The sequence below is a fragment of the Microchirus variegatus genome (genome assembly GCF_963457635.1).
Source record: "Microchirus variegatus genome assembly, chromosome: 4".
NCBI lineage: Eukaryota > Metazoa > Chordata > Actinopteri > Pleuronectiformes > Soleidae > Microchirus > Microchirus variegatus.
In genome coordinates this window covers 38355418-38376987 of record NC_139805.1, presented here as the reverse complement: position 1 = coordinate 38376987, position 21570 = coordinate 38355418, and the positions used below count along the sequence as shown (strand labels likewise).

The window sequence follows — 21570 nt, the reverse complement described above, 5'->3', positions numbered from 1 at the left end:
AGTAGGTAAGACTTTTATTCAATGACACTTAAAAAGCAGAACTGTTCCTTTAAGAAGAAGAAAAAAAACATCGGAATACTTTGTTTTTTTTTCAGCTGAACAAAAAACAAAAAAAATCTTCAAGTCAATGACGATTGTTTAGAGGAGCTAACTGTGCTAACTGTGCTAACTGTGCTAACACACACACACACACACACTATGATGATGATGATTTAAAGCTTGTGTTAAATTTTCTCTGAATGTTCTGAACACGTTTAAATTATAGAAACAAACTCCAGTAACAAAGTCGACATTCTGTTCCTGTGGGGAATTATAAAAGTGTAACACGTGTGTGGACAGGAAGAGGAAGTGAACCTTCATTCGTCTTCATGTGTAAAAACTGAGGTTTGTTTTCTTCTCGTTATAAAAGTACCTTTTTTCTCTCTTTTATAAAAACAAAATCTGCTCCAAAAATAGAATAAAATACTTTAAAAAAACAACAACTTTGGTGCAAACGTGAGGTCACGCGGTGACGAGCGGCGTCTGCGGCGCGCTCACGCTCTCGTGGTCACTCTGGAGTCTTTCCTCCTGGTTCCTGCTGTATTTCACACACTGAGCGCCGCCTGCAGGGGGCAGCGTCAGCTGGACACTGTGTGTGTGTGTGAGCAGCGGCGTGGAGGAGGAGGAGGCGTGGTCCCGACACTCTGCAGTGGGAGGAGCCAGCTGCTGCTCACACTCTGGAGGAGGGTCTTTGGTGTAGGGCGGAGCCTCTGCTTCAGTGTAGAAGCCCGCCGTGATGTCACTGCGAGTGGGCGGCGGCTTCCTCCCGCCCGCTTCCTCGTCTCTCGGTGACGCCAGGCTGTGATTGGTTGCTGCTGTGGTGGAGCAGGAGGAGCTGCTCCGCTCTTTGGACAGCGACAGGAAGTGAGTCTTATGGGCGAGCGCTGACTCCGCCTTCATTTGGTTCAGGCTGAGGAGGTTCCTGCGACTTTCAGTCGGGAGTTTGTCCAACTGACGCCCGACCTGGACGGGACTGGGGAACAGAGAACCCTGACACGAGCGGTAGAAATATCTGCAGAGGAACAACGTGAGGAACAACGTGAGGAATGTGAGGAACAACATGAGGAACAACGTGAACAATGTGAGGAACAACGTGAAGAACATGAGGAACAACACGAGGAACATGAGGAACAACGTGAGGAACATGAGAACATCAGCAAACACATGGGGGAACATGAGGAACAACGTGAGGAACATGAGGAGAACTTCAGCAAACACATGGAGGAACATGAGGGACAGCGTGAGGAACATGAGGAACAACACATGAGGAACAAAACGAGGGGAGAACATGAGGAACAACGTGAGGAACATGAGGAACAACACGAGGAGAACACAAGGAACAACGTGGGGAGAACATGAGGAACACAGGGAACAACATGAAGTACACTAGGAGAACATCAGCAAACACATGGAGGAACAACGTGAGGAAGGCAAGGAACATGAGGAACAACGTGAGGAACATGAGGAGAACATCAGCAAACACATGGGGGAATATGAGACACAACGTGAGGAACACGAGGAACAACGTGAGGAATGAGAACATCAGCAAACACATGGGGGAACATGAGGAACAACGTGAGGAACAACATGAAGTACACGAGGAGAACATCAGCAAACACATGGATGATCATGAGGAACAACGTGAGGAAGGTGAGGATCACAAGGAACAACTTAAGGAACAACGTGAGGAACAACACGAGGAACATGAGGAACAACATGAGGAACACGGAACAACATGATGAACATGAGGAGAACATCAGCAAACACACGGCTCAGTCGTGACGTCGTACCGAGGCAACAGCGCCGCCACAGGCGTGATGATGCAGAGCAGGTAGAAGACGGGCTCCTGCAGCAGCCTCTGCATGGTCCAGTAAGGGTTAGAGGGTGAGAAACAGGTGGAACAGGAGGCGTTGTAACACAGAGCGACGGTGAAGAACAACATCACACTGAACATGATGGAGAACCAGTTCATCCAAGTCTGAAGATCAACACAGGAAAGTAAACAACAGGTCAAACATAAAGGCTTTTTCATAACTGGTAACATTTCATTACTTTGTAGCTAAATGTTTTAGCCAAGTTTTTTCCCCAAAAAGTTTTTTTTTTTTTCTCACCAAAACATTTTTTCCCCTGAAAAAAAGGTAGTTTTTCAAAAGAAAAATTTAACTCCCCCATCATTTTTTTTGTCAAATTTTGGATAACATAACATTTTTCGTCCAAAATTTGACAAAAACATCATACTATACTATGTCGTCCAAACTGTGACAATTTTTTGAAAAAAAAAAGTTTAGTCCAAAATTTGACAAAAACGACATACTATACTATGTCGTCCAAAATCTGACAATTTTTTTGAAAAACATTTTTTTGGTCCAAAACTTGACAAAAACGTCATACTATACTATGTAGTACGTCATATTATACTATGTCGTCCAAACTGTGACAATTTTTTGAAAAAAAAAATTTTGTCCAAAATTTGACAAAAACGACATACTATACTATGTCGTCCAAAATCTGACAATTTTTTTGAAAAACATTTTTTTGGTCCAAAACTTGACAAAAATGTCATACGTCGTCCGAAATTTGACAAAAACCATATACTACGGTATTTTGCTCAAGATTTGAGCATTTATTTGGAAAAAAAATTTAGTCCAAAATTTGACAAAAACGACATACTATACTATGTCGTCCAAAATGTGACCATTTTTTGAAAAACATTTTTTTGGTCCAAAACTTGACAAAAACATCATACTATACTATGTAGTACGTCATACTATACTTTGTCGTCCAAAATGTGACAATTTTTTGAAAGAAAAATGTTGGTCCAAAATTTGACAAAAACGACATACTATACTATGTCGTTCCAAAATTGACAATTTTTTGGGAAAAATCTTTTGGTCCAAAATTTGACTAAATTGTCATACAACGTCCAAAATTTGACAAAAATCGTAAACTACGGTATTTTGCTCAAGATTTGAGTATTTATGTGGGAAAAAATTTTGGTCCAAAATTTGACAAAAACGACATACTATACTATGTCGTTCCAAAACTTAACATTTTTTTGTTACAGTTTTTTGGTCCAAAATTTGACAAAAAAACGACATACGTCGACTATGTCGTCCAAAATGTGACAATTTTTTGGAAAAATATTTTTTTGGTCCAAAACTTGACAAAAACGTCATACTATACTATGTAGTACGTCATATTATACTATGTCGTCCAAAATGTGACAATTTTTTGAAAAAAAAAATGTAGTCCAAAATTTGACAAAAACGACATACTATACTATGTCGTCCAAAATGTGACCATTTTTTGAAAAACATTTTTTTGGTCCAAAACTTGACAAAAACATCATACTATACTATGTAGTAAGTCATACTATACTTTGTGGTCCAAAATGTGACAATTTTTTGAAAGAAAAATGTTGGTCCAAAATTTGACAAAAACGACATACTATACTATGTCGTTCCAAAATTGACAATTTTTTGGGAAAAATCTTTTGGTCCAAAATTTGACTAAATTGTCATACAACGTCCAAAATTTGACAAAAACCGTAAACTACGGTATTTTGCTCAAGATTTGAGCATTTATGTGGGAAAAAATTTTGGTCCAAAATTTGACAAAAACGACATACTATACTATGTCGTTCCAAAACTTAACATTTTTTTGTTACAGTTTTTTGGTCCAAAATTTGACAAAAAAACGACATACGTCGACTATGTCATCCAAAATGTGACAATTTTTTGGAAAAACATTTTTTTGGTCCAAAACTTGACTAAATTGTCATACAACGTCCAAAATTTGACAAAAACCGTATACTAAGGTCTTTTGCTCAAGATTTGAGTATTTATTTGGGAAAAAAATGTTGGTCCAAAATTTGACAAAAAAACGACATACGTCGACTATGTCGTCCAAAATGTGACAATTTTTTGGAAAAATATTTTTTTGGTCCAAAACTTGACAAAAACGTCATACTATACTATGTAGTACGTCATATTATACTATGTCGTCCAAACTGTGACAATTTTTTGAAAAAAAAAATTTAGTCCAAAATTTGACAAACACGACATACTATACTATGTCGTCCAAAATCTGACAATTTTTTTGAAAAACATTTTTTTGGTCCAAAACTTGACAAAAATGTCATACGTCGTCCGAAATTTGACAAAAACCATATACTACGGTATTTTGCTCAAGATTTGAGCATTTATTTGGAAAAAAAATTTAGTCCAAAATTTGACAAAAACGACATACTATACTATGTCGTCCAAAATGTGACCATTTTTTGAAAAACATTTTTTTGGTCCAAAACTTGACAAAAACATCATACTATACTATGTAGTACGTCATACTATACTTTGTGGTCCAAAATGTGACAATTTTTTGAAAGAAAAATGTTGGTCCAAAATTTGACAAAAACGACATACTATACTATGTCGTTCCAAAATTGACAATTTTTTGGGAAAAATCTTTTGGTCCAAAATTTGACTAAATTGTCATACAACGTCCAAAATTTGACAAAAATCGTAAACTATGGTATTTTGCTCAAGATTTGAGTATTTATGTGGGAAAAAATTTTGGTCCAAAATTTGACAAAAACGACATACTATACTATGTCGTTCCAAAACTTAACATTTTTTTGTTACAGTTTTTTGGTCCAAAATTTGACAAAAAAACGACATACGTCGACTATGTCGTCCAAAATGTGACAATTTTTTGGAAAAATATTTTTTTGGTCCAAAACTTGACAAAAACGTCATACTATACTATGTAGTACGTCATATTATACTATGTCGTCCAAAATGTGACAATTTTTTGAAAAAAAAAATTTAGTCCAAAATTTGACAAAAACGACATACTATACTATGTCGTCCAAAATCGGACAATTTTTTGGAAAAACATTTTTTTGGTCCAAAACTTGACAAAAATGTCATATGTCATCAGAAATTTGACAAAAACCATATACTACGGTATTTTGCTCAAGATTTGAGCATTTATTTGGAAAAAAAATTTAGTCCAAAATTTGACAAAAACGACGTACTATACTATGTCGTCCAAAATGTGACCATTTTTTGAAAAACATTTTTTTGGTCCAAAACTTGACAAAAACATCATACTATACTATGTAGTAAGTCATACTATACTTTGTGGTCCAAAATGTGACAATTTTTTGAAAGAAAAATGTTGGTCCAAAATTTGACAAAAACAACATACTATACTATGTCGTTCCAAAATTGACAATTTTTTGGGAAAAATCTTTTGGTCCAAAATTTGACTAAATTGTCATACAACGTCCAAAATTTGACAAAAACCGTAAACTACGGTATTTTGCTCAAGATTTGAGCATTTATGTGGGAAAAAATTTTGGTCCAAAATTTGACAAAAACGACATACTATACTATGTCGTTCCAAAACTTAACATTTTTTTGTTACAGTTTTTTGGTCCAAAATTTGACAAAAAAACGACATACGTCGACTATGTCATCCAAAATGTGACAATTTTTTGGAAAAATATTTTTTTGGTCCAAAATTTGACAAAAACGTCATACTATACTATGTAGTACGTCATATTATACTATGTCGTCCAAAATGTGACAATTTTTTGAAAAAAAAAATTTAGTCCAAAATTTGACAAAAACGACATACTATACTATGTCGTCCAAAATCTGACAATTTTTTGGAAAAACATTTTTTTGGTCCAAAACTTGACTAAATTGTCATACAACGTCCAAAATTTGACAAAAACCGTATACTAAGGTCTTTTGCTCAAGATTTGAGTATTTATTTGGGAAAAAAATGTTGGTCCAAAATTTGACAAAAAAACGACATACGTCGACTATGTCGTCCAAAATGTGACAATTTTTTGGAAAAATATTTTTTTGGTCCAAAACTTGACAAAAACGTCATACTATACTATGTAGTACGTCATATTATACTATGTCGTCCAAACTGTGACAATTTTTTGAAAAAAAAAATTTAGTCCAAAATTTGACAAACACGACATACTATACTATGTCGTCCAAAATGTGACAATTTTTTGGAAAAATATTTTTTTGGTCCAAAACTTGACAAAAACGTCATACTATACTATGTAGTACGTCATATTATACTATGTCGTCCAAACTGTGACAATTTTTTGAAAAAAAAAATTTAGTCCAAAATTTGACAAACACGACATACTATACTATGTCGTCCAAAATCTGACAATTTTTTTGAAAAACATTTTTTTGGTCCAAAACTTGACAAAAATGTCATACGTCGTCCGAAATTTGACAAAAACCATATACTACGGTATTTTGCTCAAGATTTGAGCATTTATTTGGAAAAAAAATTTAGTCCAAAATTTGACAAAAACGACATACTATACTATGTCGTTCCAAAATTGACAATTTTTTGAAAGAAAAATGTTGGTCCAAAATTTGACAAAAACGACATACTATATACTATGTCGTTCCAAAATTGACAATTTTTTGGGAAAAATCTTTTGGTCTAAAATTTGACTAAATTGTCATACAACGTCCAAAATTTGACAAAAACCGTATACTAAGGTCTTTTGCTCAAGATTTGAGTATTTATTTGGGAAAAAAATGTTGGTCCAAAATTTGACAAAAAAACGACATACGTCGACTATGTCGTCCAAAATGTGACAATTTTTTGGAAAAATATTTTTTTGGTCCAAAACTTGACAAAAACGTCATACTATACTATGTAGTACGTCATATTATACTATGTCGTCCAAAATGTGACAATTTTTTGAAAAAAAAAATTTAGTCCAAAATTTGACAAACACGACATACGTCGACTATGTCGTCCAAAATCTGACAATTTTTTTGAAAAACATTTTTTTGGTCCAAAACTTGACAAAAATGTCATACGTCGTCCGAAATTTGACAAAAACCATATACTACGGTATTTTGCTCAAGATTTGAGCATTTATTTGGAAAAAAAATTTAGTCCAAAATTTGACAAAAACGACATACTATACTATGTCGTCCAAAATGTGACCATTTTTTGAAAAACATTTTTTTGGTCCAAAACTTGACAAAAACATCATACTATACTATGTAGTACGTCATACTATACTTTGTCGTCCAAAATGTGACAATTTTTTGAAAGAAAAATGTTGGTCCAAAATTTGACAAAAACGACATACTATACTATGTCGTTCCAAAATTGACAATTTTTTGGGAAAAATCTTTTGGTCCAAAATTTGACTAAATTGTCATACAACGTCCAAAATTTGACAAAAACCGTATACTAAGGTCTTTTGCTCAAGATTTGAGTATTTATTTGGGAAAAAAATGTTGGTCCAAAATTTGACAAAAAAACGACATACGTCGACTATGTCGTCCAAAATGTGACAATTTTTTGGAAAAATATTTTTTTGGTCCAAAACTTGACAAAAACGTCATACTATACTATGTAGTACGTCATATTATACTATGTCGTCCAAACTGTGACAATTTTTTGAAAAAAAAAATGTAGTCCAAAATTTGACAAAAACGACATACTATACTATGTCGTCCAAAATCTGACAATTTTTTGGAAAAACATTTTTTTGGTCCAAAACTTGACTAAATTGTCATACAACGTCCAAAATTTGACAAAAACCGTATACTAAGGTCTTTTGCTCAAGATTTGAGTATTTATTTGGGAAAAAAATTTTGGTCCAAAATTTGACAAAAACGACATACTATACTATGTCGTTCCAAAACTTAACATTTTTTTGTTACAGTTTTTTGGTCCAAAATTTGACAAAAACCGTATACTAAGGTCTTTTGCTCAAGATTTGAGTATTTATTTGGGAAAAAAATGTTGGTCCAAAATTTGACAAAAAAACGACATACGTCGACTATGTCGTCCAAAATGTGACAATTTTTTGGAAAAATATTTTTTTGGTCCAAAACTTGACAAAAACGTCATACTATACTATGTAGTACGTCATATTATACTATGTCGTCCAAACTGTGACAATTTTTTGAAAAAAAAAATTTAGTCCAAAATTTGACAAACACGACATACTATACTATGTCGTCCAAAATGTGACAATTTTTTGGAAAAATATTTTTTTGGTCCAAAACTTGACAAAAACGTCATACTATACTATGTAGTACGTCATATTATACTATGTCGTCCAAACTGTGACAATTTTTTGAAAAAAAAAATTTAGTCCAAAATTTGACAAACACGACATACTATACTATGTCGTCCAAAATCTGACAATTTTTTTGAAAAACATTTTTTTGGTCCAAAACTTGACAAAAATGTCATACGTCGTCCGAAATTTGACAAAAACCATATACTACGGTATTTTGCTCAAGATTTGAGCATTTATTTGGAAAAAAAATTTAGTCCAAAATTTGACAAAAACGACATACTATACTATGTCGTCCAAAATGTGACCATTTTTTGAAAAACATTTTTTTGGTCCAAAACTTGACAAAAACATCATACTATACTATGTAGTACGTCATACTATACTTTGTCGTCCAAAATGTGACAATTTTTTGAAAGAAAAATGTTGGTCCAAAATTTGACAAAAACGACATACTATATACTATGTCGTTCCAAAATTGACAATTTTTTGGGAAAAATCTTTTGGTCTAAAATTTGACTAAATTGTCATACAACGTCCAAAATTTGACAAAAACCGTATACTAAGGTCTTTTGCTCAAGATTTGAGTATTTATTTGGGAAAAAAATGTTGGTCCAAAATTTGACAAAAAAACGACATACGTCGACTATGTCGTCCAAAATGTGACAATTTTTTGGAAAAATATTCTTTTGGTCCAAAACTTGACAAAAACGTCATACTATACTATGTAGTACGTCATATTATACTATGTCGTCCAAAATGTGACAATTTTTTGAAAAAAAAAATTTAGTCCAAAATTTGACAAACACGACATACGTCGACTATGTCGTCCAAAATCTGACAATTTTTTTGAAAAACATTTTTTTGGTCCAAAACTTGACAAAAATGTCATACGTCGTCCGAAATTTGACAAAAACCATATACTACGGTATTTTGCTCAAGATTTGAGCATTTATTTGGAAAAAAAATTTAGTCCAAAATTTGACAAAAACGACATACTATACTATGTCGTCCAAAATGTGACCATTTTTTGAAAAACATTTTTTTGGTCCAAAACTTGACAAAAACATCATACTATACTATGTAGTACGTCATACTATACTTTGTCGTCCAAAATGTGACAATTTTTTGAAAGAAAAATGTTGGTCCAAAATTTGACAAAAACAACATACTATACTATGTCGTTCCAAAATTGACAATTTTTTGGGAAAAATCTTTTGGTCCAAAATTTGACTAAATTGTCATACAACGTCCAAAATTTGACAAAAACCGTAAACTACGGTATTTTGCTCAAGATTTGAGCATTTATGTGGGAAAAAATTTTGGTCCAAAATTTGACAAAAACGACATACTATACTATGTCGTTCCAAAACTTAACATTTTTTTGTTACAGTTTTTTGGTCCAAAATTTGACAAAAAAACGACATACGTCGACTATGTCATCCAAAATGTGACAATTTTTTGGAAAAATATTTTTTTGGTCCAAAATTTGACAAAAACGTCATACTATACTATGTAGTACGTCATATTATACTATGTCGTCCAAAATGTGACAATTTTTTGAAAAAAAAAATTTAGTCCAAAATTTGACAAAAACGACATACTATACTATGTCGTCCAAAATCTGACAATTTTTTGGAAAAACATTTTTTTGGTCCAAAACTTGACTAAATTGTCATACAACGTCCAAAATTTGACAAAAACCGTATACTAAGGTCTTTTGCTCAAGATTTGAGTATTTATTTGGGAAAAAAATGTTGGTCCAAAATTTGACAAAAAAACGACATACGTCGACTATGTCGTCCAAAATGTGACAATTTTTTGGAAAAATATTTTTTTGGTCCAAAACTTGACAAAAACGTCATACTATACTATGTAGTACGTCATATTATACTATGTCGTCCAAACTGTGACAATTTTTTGAAAAAAAAAATTTAGTCCAAAATTTGACAAACACGACATACTATACTATGTCGTCCAAAATGTGACAATTTTTTGGAAAAATATTTTTTTGGTCCAAAACTTGACAAAAACGTCATACTATACTATGTAGTACGTCATATTATACTATGTCGTCCAAACTGTGACAATTTTTTGAAAAAAAAAATTTAGTCCAAAATTTGACAAACACGACATACTATACTATGTCGTCCAAAATCTGACAATTTTTTTGAAAAACATTTTTTTGGTCCAAAACTTGACAAAAACGTCATACGTCGTCCGAAATTTGACAAAAACCATATACTACGGTATTTTGCTCAAGATTTGAGCATTTATTTGGAAAAAAAATTTAGTCCAAAATTTGACAAAAACGACATACTATACTATGTCGTCCAAAATGTGACCATTTTTTGAAAAACATTTTTTTGGTCCAAAACTTGACAAAAACATCATACTATACTATGTAGTACGTCATACTATACTTTGTCGTCCAAAATGTGACAATTTTTTGAAAGAAAAATGTTGGTCCAAAATTTGACAAAAACGACATACTATATACTATGTCGTTCCAAAATTGACAATTTTTTGGGAAAAATCTTTTGGTCTAAAATTTGACTAAATTGTCATACAACGTCCAAAATTTGACAAAAACCGTATACTAAGGTCTTTTGCTCAAGATTTGAGTATTTATTTGGGAAAAAAATGTTGGTCCAAAATTTGACAAAAAAACGACATACGTCGACTATGTCGTCCAAAATGTGACAATTTTTTGGAAAAATATTCTTTTGGTCCAAAACTTGACAAAAACGTCATACTATACTATGTAGTACGTCATATTATACTATGTCGTCCAAAATGTGACAATTTTTTGAAAAAAAAAATTTAGTCCAAAATTTGACAAACACGACATACGTCGACTATGTCGTCCAAAATCTGACAATTTTTTTGAAAAACATTTTTTTGGTCCAAAACTTGACAAAAATGTCATACGTCGTCCGAAATTTGACAAAAACCATATACTACGGTATTTTGCTCAAGATTTGAGCATTTATTTGGAAAAAAAATTTAGTCCAAAATTTGACAAAAACGACATACTATACTATGTCGTCCAAAATGTGACCATTTTTTGAAAAACATTTTTTTGGTCCAAAACTTGACAAAAACATCATACTATACTATGTAGTACGTCATACTATACTTTGTCGTCCAAAATGTGACAATTTTTTGAAAGAAAAATGTTGGTCCAAAATTTGACAAAAACGACATACTATACTATGTCGTTCCAAAATTGACAATTTTTTGGAAAAATATTTTTTTGGTCCAAAACTTGACAAAAACGTCATACTATACTATGTAGTACGTCATATTATACTATGTCGTCCAAACTGTGACAATTTTTTGAAAAAAAAAATGTAGTCCAAAATTTGACAAAAACGACATACTATACTATGTCGTCCAAAATCTGACAATTTTTTGGAAAAACATTTTTTTGGTCCAAAACTTGACTAAATTGTCATACAACGTCCAAAATTTGACAAAAACCGTATACTAAGGTCTTTTGCTCAAGATTTGAGTATTTATTTGGGAAAAAAATTTTGGTCCAAAATTTGACAAAAACGACATACTATACTATGTCGTTCCAAAACTTAACATTTTTTTGTTACAGTTTTTTGGTCCAAAATTTGACAAAAACCGTATACTAAGGTCTTTTGCTCAAGATTTGAGTATTTATTTGGGAAAAAAATGTTGGTCCAAAATTTGACAAAAAAACGACATACGTCGACTATGTCGTCCAAAATGTGACAATTTTTTGGAAAAATATTTTTTTGGTCCAAAACTTGACAAAAACGTCATACTATACTATGTAGTACGTCATATTATACTATGTCGTCCAAACTGTGACAATTTTTTGAAAAAAAAAATGTAGTCCAAAATTTGACAAAAACGACATACTATACTATGTCGTCCAAAATCTGACAATTTTTTGGAAAAACATTTTTTTGGTCCAAAACTTGACTAAATTGTCATACAACGTCCAAAATTTGACAAAAACCGTATACTAAGGTCTTTTGCTCAAGATTTGAGTATTTATTTGGGAAAAAAATTTTGGTCCAAAATTTGACAAAAACGACATACTATACTATGTCGTTCCAAAATTGACAATTTTTTGGGAAAAATCTTTTGGTCCAAAATTTGACTAAATTGTCATACAACGTCCAAAATTTGACAAAAACCGTATACTAAGGTCTTTTGCTCAAGATTTGAGTATTTATTTGGGAAAAAAATGTTGGTCCAAAATTTGACAAAAAAACGACATACGTCGACTATGTCGTCCAAAATGTGACAATTTTTTGGAAAAATATTTTTTTGGTCCAAAACTTGACAAAAACGTCATACTATACTATGTAGTACGTCATATTATACTATGTCGTCCAAACTGTGACAATTTTTTGAAAAAAAAAATGTAGTCCAAAATTTGACAAAAACGACATACTATACTATGTCGTCCAAAATCTGACAATTTTTTGGAAAAACATTTTTTTGGTCCAAAACTTGACTAAATTGTCATACAACGTCCAAAATTTGACAAAAACCGTATACTAAGGTCTTTTGCTCAAGATTTGAGTATTTATTTGGGAAAAAAATTTTGGTCCAAAATTTGACAAAAACGACATACTATACTATGTCGTTCCAAAACTTAACATTTTTTTGTTACAGTTTTTTGGTCCAAAATTTGACAAAAACCGTATACTAAGGTCTTTTGCTCAAGATTTGAGTATTTATTTGGGAAAAAAATGTTGGTCCAAAATTTGACAAAAAAACGACATACGTCGACTATGTCGTCCAAAATGTGACAATTTTTTGGAAAAATATTTTTTTGGTCCAAAACTTGACAAAAACGTCATACTATACTATGTAGTACGTCATATTATACTATGTCGTCCAAACTGTGACAATTTTTTGAAAAAAAAAATGTAGTCCAAAATTTGACAAAAACGACATACTATACTATGTCGTCCAAAATCTGACAATTTTTTGGAAAAACATTTTTTTGGTCCAAAACTTGACTAAATTGTCATACAACGTCCAAAATTTGACAAAAACCGTATACTAAGGTCTTTTGCTCAAGATTTGAGTATTTATTTGGGAAAAAAATTTTGGTCCAAAATTTGACAAAAACGACATACTATACTATGTCGTTCCAAAATTGACAATTTTTTGGGAAAAATCTTTTGGTCCAAAATTTGACTAAATTGTCATACAACGTCCAAAATTTGACAAAAACCGTATACTAAGGTCTTTTGCTCAAGATTTGAGTATTTATTTGGGAAAAAAATGTTGGTCCAAAATTTGACAAAAAAACGACATACGTCGACTATGTCGTCCAAAATGTGACAATTTTTTGGAAAAATATTTTTTTGGTCCAAAACTTGACAAAAACGTCATACTATACTATGTAGTACGTCATATTATACTATGTCGTCCAAACTGTGACAATTTTTTGAAAAAAAAAATGTAGTCCAAAATTTGACAAAAACGACATACTATACTATGTCGTCCAAAATCTGACAATTTTTTGGAAAAACATTTTTTTGGTCCAAAACTTGACTAAATTGTCATACAACGTCCAAAATTTGACAAAAACCGTATACTAAGGTCTTTTGCTCAAGATTTGAGTATTTATTTGGGAAAAAAATTTTGGTCCAAAATTTGACAAAAACGACATACTATACTATGTCGTTCCAAAATTGACAATTTTTTGGGAAAAATCTTTTGGTCCAAAATTTGACTAAATTGTCATACAACGTCCAAAATTTGACAAAAACCGTATACTAAGGTCTTTTGCTCAAGATTTGAGTATTTATTTGGGAAAAAAATGTTGGTCCAAAATTTGACAAAAAAACGACATACGTCGACTATGTCGTCCAAAATGTGACAATTTTTTGGAAAAATATTTTTTTGGTCCAAAACTTGACAAAAACGTCATACTATACTATGTAGTACGTCATATTATACTATGTCGTCCAAACTGTGACAATTTTTTGAAAAAAAAAATGTAGTCCAAAATTTGACAAAAACGACATACTATACTATGTCGTCCAAAATCGGACAATTTTTTGGAAAAACATTTTTTTGGTCCAAAACTTGACTAAATTGTCATACAACGTCCAAAATTTGACAAAAACCGTATACTAAGGTCTTTTGCTCAAGATTTGAGTATTTATTTGGGAAAAAAATGTTGGTCCAAAATTTGACAAAAAAACGACATACGTCGACTATGTCGTCCAAAATGTGACAATTTTTTGGAAAAATATTTTTTTGGTCCAAAACTTGACAAAAACGTCATACTATACTATGTAGTACGTCATATTATACTATGTCGTCCAAACTGTGACAATTTTTTGAAAAAAAAAATGTAGTCCAAAATTTGACAAAAACGACATACTATACTGTCGTCCAAAATCTGACAATTTTTTGGAAAAACATTTTTTTGGTCCAAAACTTGACTAAATTGTCATACAACGTCCAAAATTTGACAAAAACCGTATACTAAGGTCTTTTGCTCAAGATTTGAGTATTTATTTGGGAAAAAAATTTTGGTCCAAAATTTGACAAAAACGACATACTATACTATGTCGTTCCAAAACTTAACATTTTTTTGTTACAGTTTTTTGGTCCAAAATTTGACAAAAACCGTATACTAAGGTCTTTTGCTCAAGATTTGAGTATTTATTTGGGAAAAAAATGTTGGTCCAAAATTTGACAAAAAAACGACATACGTCGACTATGTCGTCCAAAATGTGACAATTTTTTGGAAAAATATTTTTTTGGTCCAAAACTTGACAAAAACGTCATACTATACTATGTAGTACGTCATATTATACTATGTCGTCCAAACTGTGACAATTTTTTGAAAAAAAAAATTTGGTCCAAAATTTGACAAACACGACATACTATACTATGTCGTCCAAAATGTGACAATTTTTTGGAAAAATATTTTTTTGGTCCAAAACTTGACAAAAACGTCATACTATACTATGTAGTACGTCATATTATACTATGTCGTCCAAACTGTGACAATTTTTTGAAAAAAAAAATTTAGTCCAAAATTTGACAAACACGACATACTATACTATGTCGTCCAAAATCTGACAATTTTTTTGAAAAACATTTTTTTGGTCCAAAACTTGACAAAAATGTCATACGTCGTCCGAAATTTGACAAAAACCATATACTACGGTATTTTGCTCAAGATTTGAGCATTTATTTGGAAAAAAAATTTAGTCCAAAATTTGACAAAAACGACATACTATACTATGTCGTCCAAAATGTGACCATTTTTTGAAAAACATTTTTTTGGTCCAAAACTTGACAAAAACATCATACTATACTATGTAGTACGTCATACTATACTTTGTGGTCCAAAATGTGACAATTTTTTGAAAGAAAAATGTTGGTCCAAAATTTGACAAAAACGACATACTATACTATGTCGTTCCAAAATTGACAATTTTTTGGGAAAAATCTTTTGGTCCAAAACTTGACTAAATTGTCATACAACGTCCAAAATTTGACAAAAATCGTAAACTACGGTATTTTGCTCAAGATTTGAGTATTTATGTGGGAAAAAATTTTGGTCCAAAATTTGACAAAAACGACATACTATACTATGTCGTTCCAAAACTTAACATTTTTTTGTTACAGTTTTTTGGTCCAAAATTTGACAAAAAAACGACATACGTCGACTATGTCATCCAAAATGTGACAATTTTTTGGAAAAATATTTTTTTGGTCCAAAACTTGACAAAAACATCATACTATACTATGTAGTACGTCATATTATACTATGTCGTCCAAAATGTGACAATTTTTTGAAAAAAAAAATTTAGTCCAAAATTTGACAAAAACGACATACTATACTATGTCGTCCAAAATGTGACCATTTTTTGAAAAACATTTTTTTGGTCCAAAACTTGACAAAAACATCATACTATACTATGTAGTACGTCATACTATACTTTGTGGTCCAAAATGTGACAATTTTTTTAAAGAAAAATGTTGGTCCAAAATTTGACAAAAACGACATACTATACTATGTCGTTCCAAAATTGACAATTTTTTGGGAAAAATCTTTTGGTCCAAAATTTGACTAAATTGTCATACAACGTCCAAAATTTGACAAAAACCGTAAACTACGGTATTTTGCTCAAGATTTGAGCATTTATGTGGGAAAAAATTTTGGTCCAAAATTTGACAAAAACGACATACTATACTATGTCGTCCAAAATGTGACCATTTTTTGAAAAACATTTTTTTGGTCCAAAACTTGACAAAAACGTCATACTATACTATGTAGTACGTCATACTATACTTTGTCGTCCAAAATGTGACAATTTTTTGAAAGAAAAATGTTGGTCCAAAATTTGACAAAAAACGACATACGATACTATGTCGTTCAAAATCTGACAATTTTTTTGAAAAACATTTTTTTGGTCCAAAACTTGACTAAACGTCATACTATACTATGTAGTACGTCATACTATATACTATGTCGTCCAAAATGTGACAATTTTTTGGAAAAAAATTTGGTCCAGAATTTGACAAAAACGTCATACTATACTATGTAGTACGTCATACTATATACCATGTCATCCAAAATGTGACAATTTTTTGAAAAAAATAATTTAGTCCAAAATTTGACAATTTTTTTGAAAAACATTTTTTTGGTCCAAAACTTGACAAAAATGTCATACGTCGTCCGAAATTTGACAAAAACCATATACTACGGTATTTTGCTCAAGATTTGAGCATTTATTTGGAAAAAACATTTAGTCCAAAATTTGACAAAAACGTCATACTATACTATGTCGTCCAAAATGTGACAATTTTTTGAAAAACATTTTTTTGGTCCAAAACTTGACAAAAACGTCATACTATACTATGTAGTACGTCATACTATACTTTGTCGTCCAAAATGTGACAATTTTTTGAAAGAAAAATGTTGGTCCAAAATTTGACAAAAACCACATAATGTACTATGTCGTTCCAAAATTTAACATTTTTTTGTTACAGTTTTTTGGTCCAAAATTTGATAAAAACGACATAATGTACTATGTCGTTCCAAAATGTAACATTTTTTTGTTACAGTTTTTTGGTCCAAAATTTGACAAAAACCGCATACTAAGGTCTTTTGCTCAAGATTTGAGTATTTATTTGGGAAAAAAATGTTGGTCCAAAATTTGACAAAAAAACGACATACGTCGACTATGTCGTCCAAAATGTGACAATTTTTTGGAAAAATATTTTTTTGGTCCAAAACTTGACAAAAACGTCATACTATACTATGTAGTACGTCATACTATACTATGTCGTCCAAAATCTGACAATTTTTTTGGAAAAATTTTTTTTGGTCCAAAACTTGACAAAAATGTCATACGTCGTCCGAAATTTGACAAAAAACGTATACTACGGTATGTTGCTCAAGATTTGAGCATTTATTTGGAAAGAAAATGTTGGTCCAAAATTTGACAAAAAAACGACATACTATAAACTATGTCGTCCAAAATGTGACAATTTTTTTGAAAAATATTTTTTTGGTCCAAAATTTGACAAAAACGTCATACTATACTATGTAGTACGTCATACTATATACTATGTCGTCCAAAATCTGACAATTTTTTTGAAATACATTTTTTTGGTCCAAAACTTGACTAAACGTCATACTATACTATGTAGTACGTCATACTATATACTATGTCGTCCAAAATCTGGCAATTTTTTGTAAAAATATTTTTTTGGTCCAAAACTTGACAAAAACATCATACTATACTATGTAGTACGTCTTACTATACTATGTCGTTCCAAAATGTGACAATTTTTTTGGTCCAAAACTTGACAAAAACGACATCATCGCCCGAAATTTGACAAAAACCGTATACTACGGTATTTTGCTCAAGATTTGAGCATTTATCTGGGAAAAAAATTTGGTCCAAAATTTGACAAAAACTACATACTACACTATGTCGTCCCAAAAACATTTTTATAAAAAAATCTTTTCAAAAAAATTTTTTTTAATTGATTTTGGACCGGAATTTTTTACCTCAAAAAAATGGTCAAATTTTGGAACGACACAGAAAAGTATGACGTTTTTGTCAAATTTTGGAACGAAATAAATTCTTTGAAAAAATTTGTACATTTTTGGATGACAATAGCAAGAAAAAAATTTGGGGATAAAAAAAAACTGTGTTTTGGTGTGTGTGTGTGTGCGCGTGTTGTGGTGTTGGTTTACCCAGGTTTTGGTCTCGACGCCCAGGTGCAGCAGGATGGTGAGTAAAGCGATGGTGGTGATGGGAGTTCCCCACGTAAACAGATCCACATTAGAGTCGGCGTAAGCCTGAAGACAAGAAGACATGAGGACATGAGGACAAGTCAGAGACACCAGGAATTAAAACAACAACAAATCCAGATGAAGAGATCACAGATCAGAGACAACAGAGATCACAGAGATCACACTCACAAAGTAGGGGATGAAGAAGCAAACCAGACTTTGGTAGAAAGCATCGATCATGTTCATCCAGAACATGTATGGCTTATATTCCTGCAAACACACAACACACATTCACTGAGAGCTGCTCCAACTTCAGTTAGAGGTTGATAAGTGAACTCGTGGTTCTGAGTTCTGAGAACCTCTGAGTTCTGTCCCGTCATGTAGAGCTGAGGTAGTTGCTGCAGAGTCTCTGCTGACACGTCCTTGTCCAGAGTGGCAGTGATGAGCTGAGGGAAGGCGGAGAACATCAGGTTGAAGAAGATGAGATACCACTGATCGATCATGGCCGAGCCCGAGAAGCCACAGTAGAACTGATACCAGAAGATGAGAGCGACGAACATCTGAGGAAGACATGAAGACCATGAAGAAGACCATAAAGAAGACCATAAAGAAGACCATAAAGAAGACCATGAAGTCATCAGAGAAGGAACATCTGCTCCTCAGTTAGCGTTAGCGTTAGCTCACACTCACAGCGTTCTTGTAGAAGAAGAAGAGGATCATGTTGGCGAGGCGAGAGTAGCACCAGTGTCCATGGACCAGGAGAAGCTTCTGAAGATAACGGAAACGCGGGAGGGCAAAGTCGCTCGCCATCACCGCCTGCAGGACAAACAGAGGCGTTACAACAAACAGTCGCCGCTCAGCTCGCTCTGCTAATCTACCATAACCCTCTCACCTGCATGCCCTCCTGTCCGGAGATGCCGACGCCCACGTCTGCCACCTGGATCATGCTAACGTCGTTAGCTCCGTCACCTGAGATCAAACAGGAAGTGGAATTGGTGCTCTTTTCTATGCAGACGACGCCACCATGTGGTTTCACTGATCATTACAAATACGCCACACTAGTATGAAACTATAAAAGGTTTAAAAAAACAGTTTGTGTGAAAAATGTGTTTTATATTTATACAATATGTATATTAAATATGCATTATATGTATATTAAAAGTGTATAATATGTATATAACATGTGCATTATATGAATATTAAATGCATACTAAGTGTATTATATATATATTAAATGTGTATATATGTATATTAAATGTGTATTATGTATACATATTTACACATACATATACATATACACACGTATACAGATATACATATACATATATAATAAATGTATAGTATATGTATATTAAATATGTATTATGTATACATATATATATATTAAATGCATATTAAGTGTATTATATATATTAAATATGTATATATGTATATTAAATGTGTATTATGTATACATATGCACATGTATACATATATACACATACATATATGTATACATATACACATACATATACAGATGTATACATATATACACATACATATACACACATATACAGATATACATACACATATATAATAAATGTATAGTATATGTATATTAAATGTGTATTATGTATACATATATACATAGATACACATATACACACATATATATATTAAATGTGTATTATGTATATATACACACATATATACATACATATATATGTGTATATATATATATACACACATATATGTGTGTATATATATACACACATATATGTGTGTATATATATATACACACATATATGTGTGTATATATATACACATGTGTATATATATACATACATATATATGTGTATATATATATACATATATATATACATACATATATATGTGTATATATATATACATATATATATACATATATACATATATATATACATATATATATACATATATATATACATACATATATACATATATATATACATATATATATATACATACATATGTACATACACACATATACATATACATATATGTACATACACACATATACATATACATATATGTACATACACACATATACATATATACTCGTATATATCATACATATACATATCAACTGAGTATTACATGTATATTACATGTGTACTAAATGTATATTATGCATGTTGACATGAGAGCAGCTCTGGTCTCAGATGTTCGATCAGATCGTGATATAAAAGTATCTGTATGTGTGTGTGTGTGTGTGTGTGTGTGTGTGTGTGTGTGTGTGTGTGTGTGTGTGTGTGTGTGTGTGTGTGTGTGTGTGTGTCAGTCACCTATGGCCAGGGTCATGACCTTGAGCTTGCTCCTCACCAGCTTCACCACCATGCTCTTCTGCAGAGGAGTGGAGCGACAGCACAGGACGGAGCGACAGCTTCTGGCCACGCCCACAAACTTATCCTCCAAACTCTGGTCCAGAGCGAACGCTAAGGTCCGTCCATCGATCACCAGACCCAGACGGTGAACCACGAACGGCGTGGAGTGGGAGGACGAGGACGAGGAGGAGGAGGAGGACGAAGGCTGATAGATGTCGAAAGGCGGCAGGTTTGCAGGATGGAAGCTTTTAGAAGCTGAAGAACTGCACAGGAACTTAGTCTGGATATAAAGTAAACTCTGCTCCAGCAACAAGGCACAGCTCTCCTGTACAGGAAGGACAGAAGGACAACAGGAAGTGAAACTGTTGTTGTCTTCATGCTAAGCTAAGCTAAGCTAAGCTAACGACAGGCTGTTTGTAACACTGTTGGAACTCTTCCTTTAAAAAAGAAGTGAAACCGTTGTTGTCTATGCTATGCTAAGCTAAGCTAAGCTAAGCTAACGACAGGCTGTTTGTAACAAAGTGTTTGAAATGTTCCTTTAAAAATGAAGTGAAGATTAAGATCCCTTATTAGTCCCGAAACTGTTGTCTTTATGCTAAGCTAATGACAGGCTATTTGTAACAAAGTGTTTGAACTCTTCCTATAAAAAGGAAGTGAAACTGTTGTTGTCTATGCTAAGCTAAGCTAAGCTAAGCTAACGACAGGCTGTAACAAAGTGTTTGGACTGTTCCTCTAAAAATGAAGTGAAACTGTTGTTGTCTTTATGCTAAGCTAACGACAGGCTAAGTGTTTGGATTGCGGAGTCACCTGTGAGTCAGCGTTGAGGGTGA

The 21570-nt window shown here is 32.3% G+C and overlaps 1 protein-coding gene across 1 annotated transcript in view; it reads right to left on the bottom strand.

Moving 5' to 3' along the window:
• Window positions 1–501: 501 nt before the first annotated feature.
• Window positions 502–21570, bottom strand: part of atp10a (ATPase phospholipid transporting 10A) — a gene marked incomplete at its 3' end in the record, with an annotated part of 35414 nt that continues 14345 nt past the window's right edge. The window contains exons 13-22 of the mRNA XM_083888355.1: window positions 21548–21570; window positions 20702–21065; window positions 19291–19367; window positions 19089–19214; window positions 18758–18958; window positions 18588–18668; window positions 18360–18464; window positions 1830–2017; window positions 714–1051; window positions 502–602 (exon numbers count right to left, since the gene is read on the bottom strand). The exon at window positions 21548–21570 is cut by the window's right edge and continues 162 nt beyond it. Coding sequence (XP_083744481.1) covers window positions 502–602; window positions 714–1051; window positions 1830–2017; window positions 18360–18464; window positions 18588–18668; window positions 18758–18958; window positions 19089–19214; window positions 19291–19367; window positions 20702–21065; window positions 21548–21570 — 1604 coding nt within the window. The remainder of the gene's footprint in view (window positions 603–713; window positions 1052–1829; window positions 2018–18359; window positions 18465–18587; window positions 18669–18757; window positions 18959–19088; window positions 19215–19290; window positions 19368–20701; window positions 21066–21547) is intronic.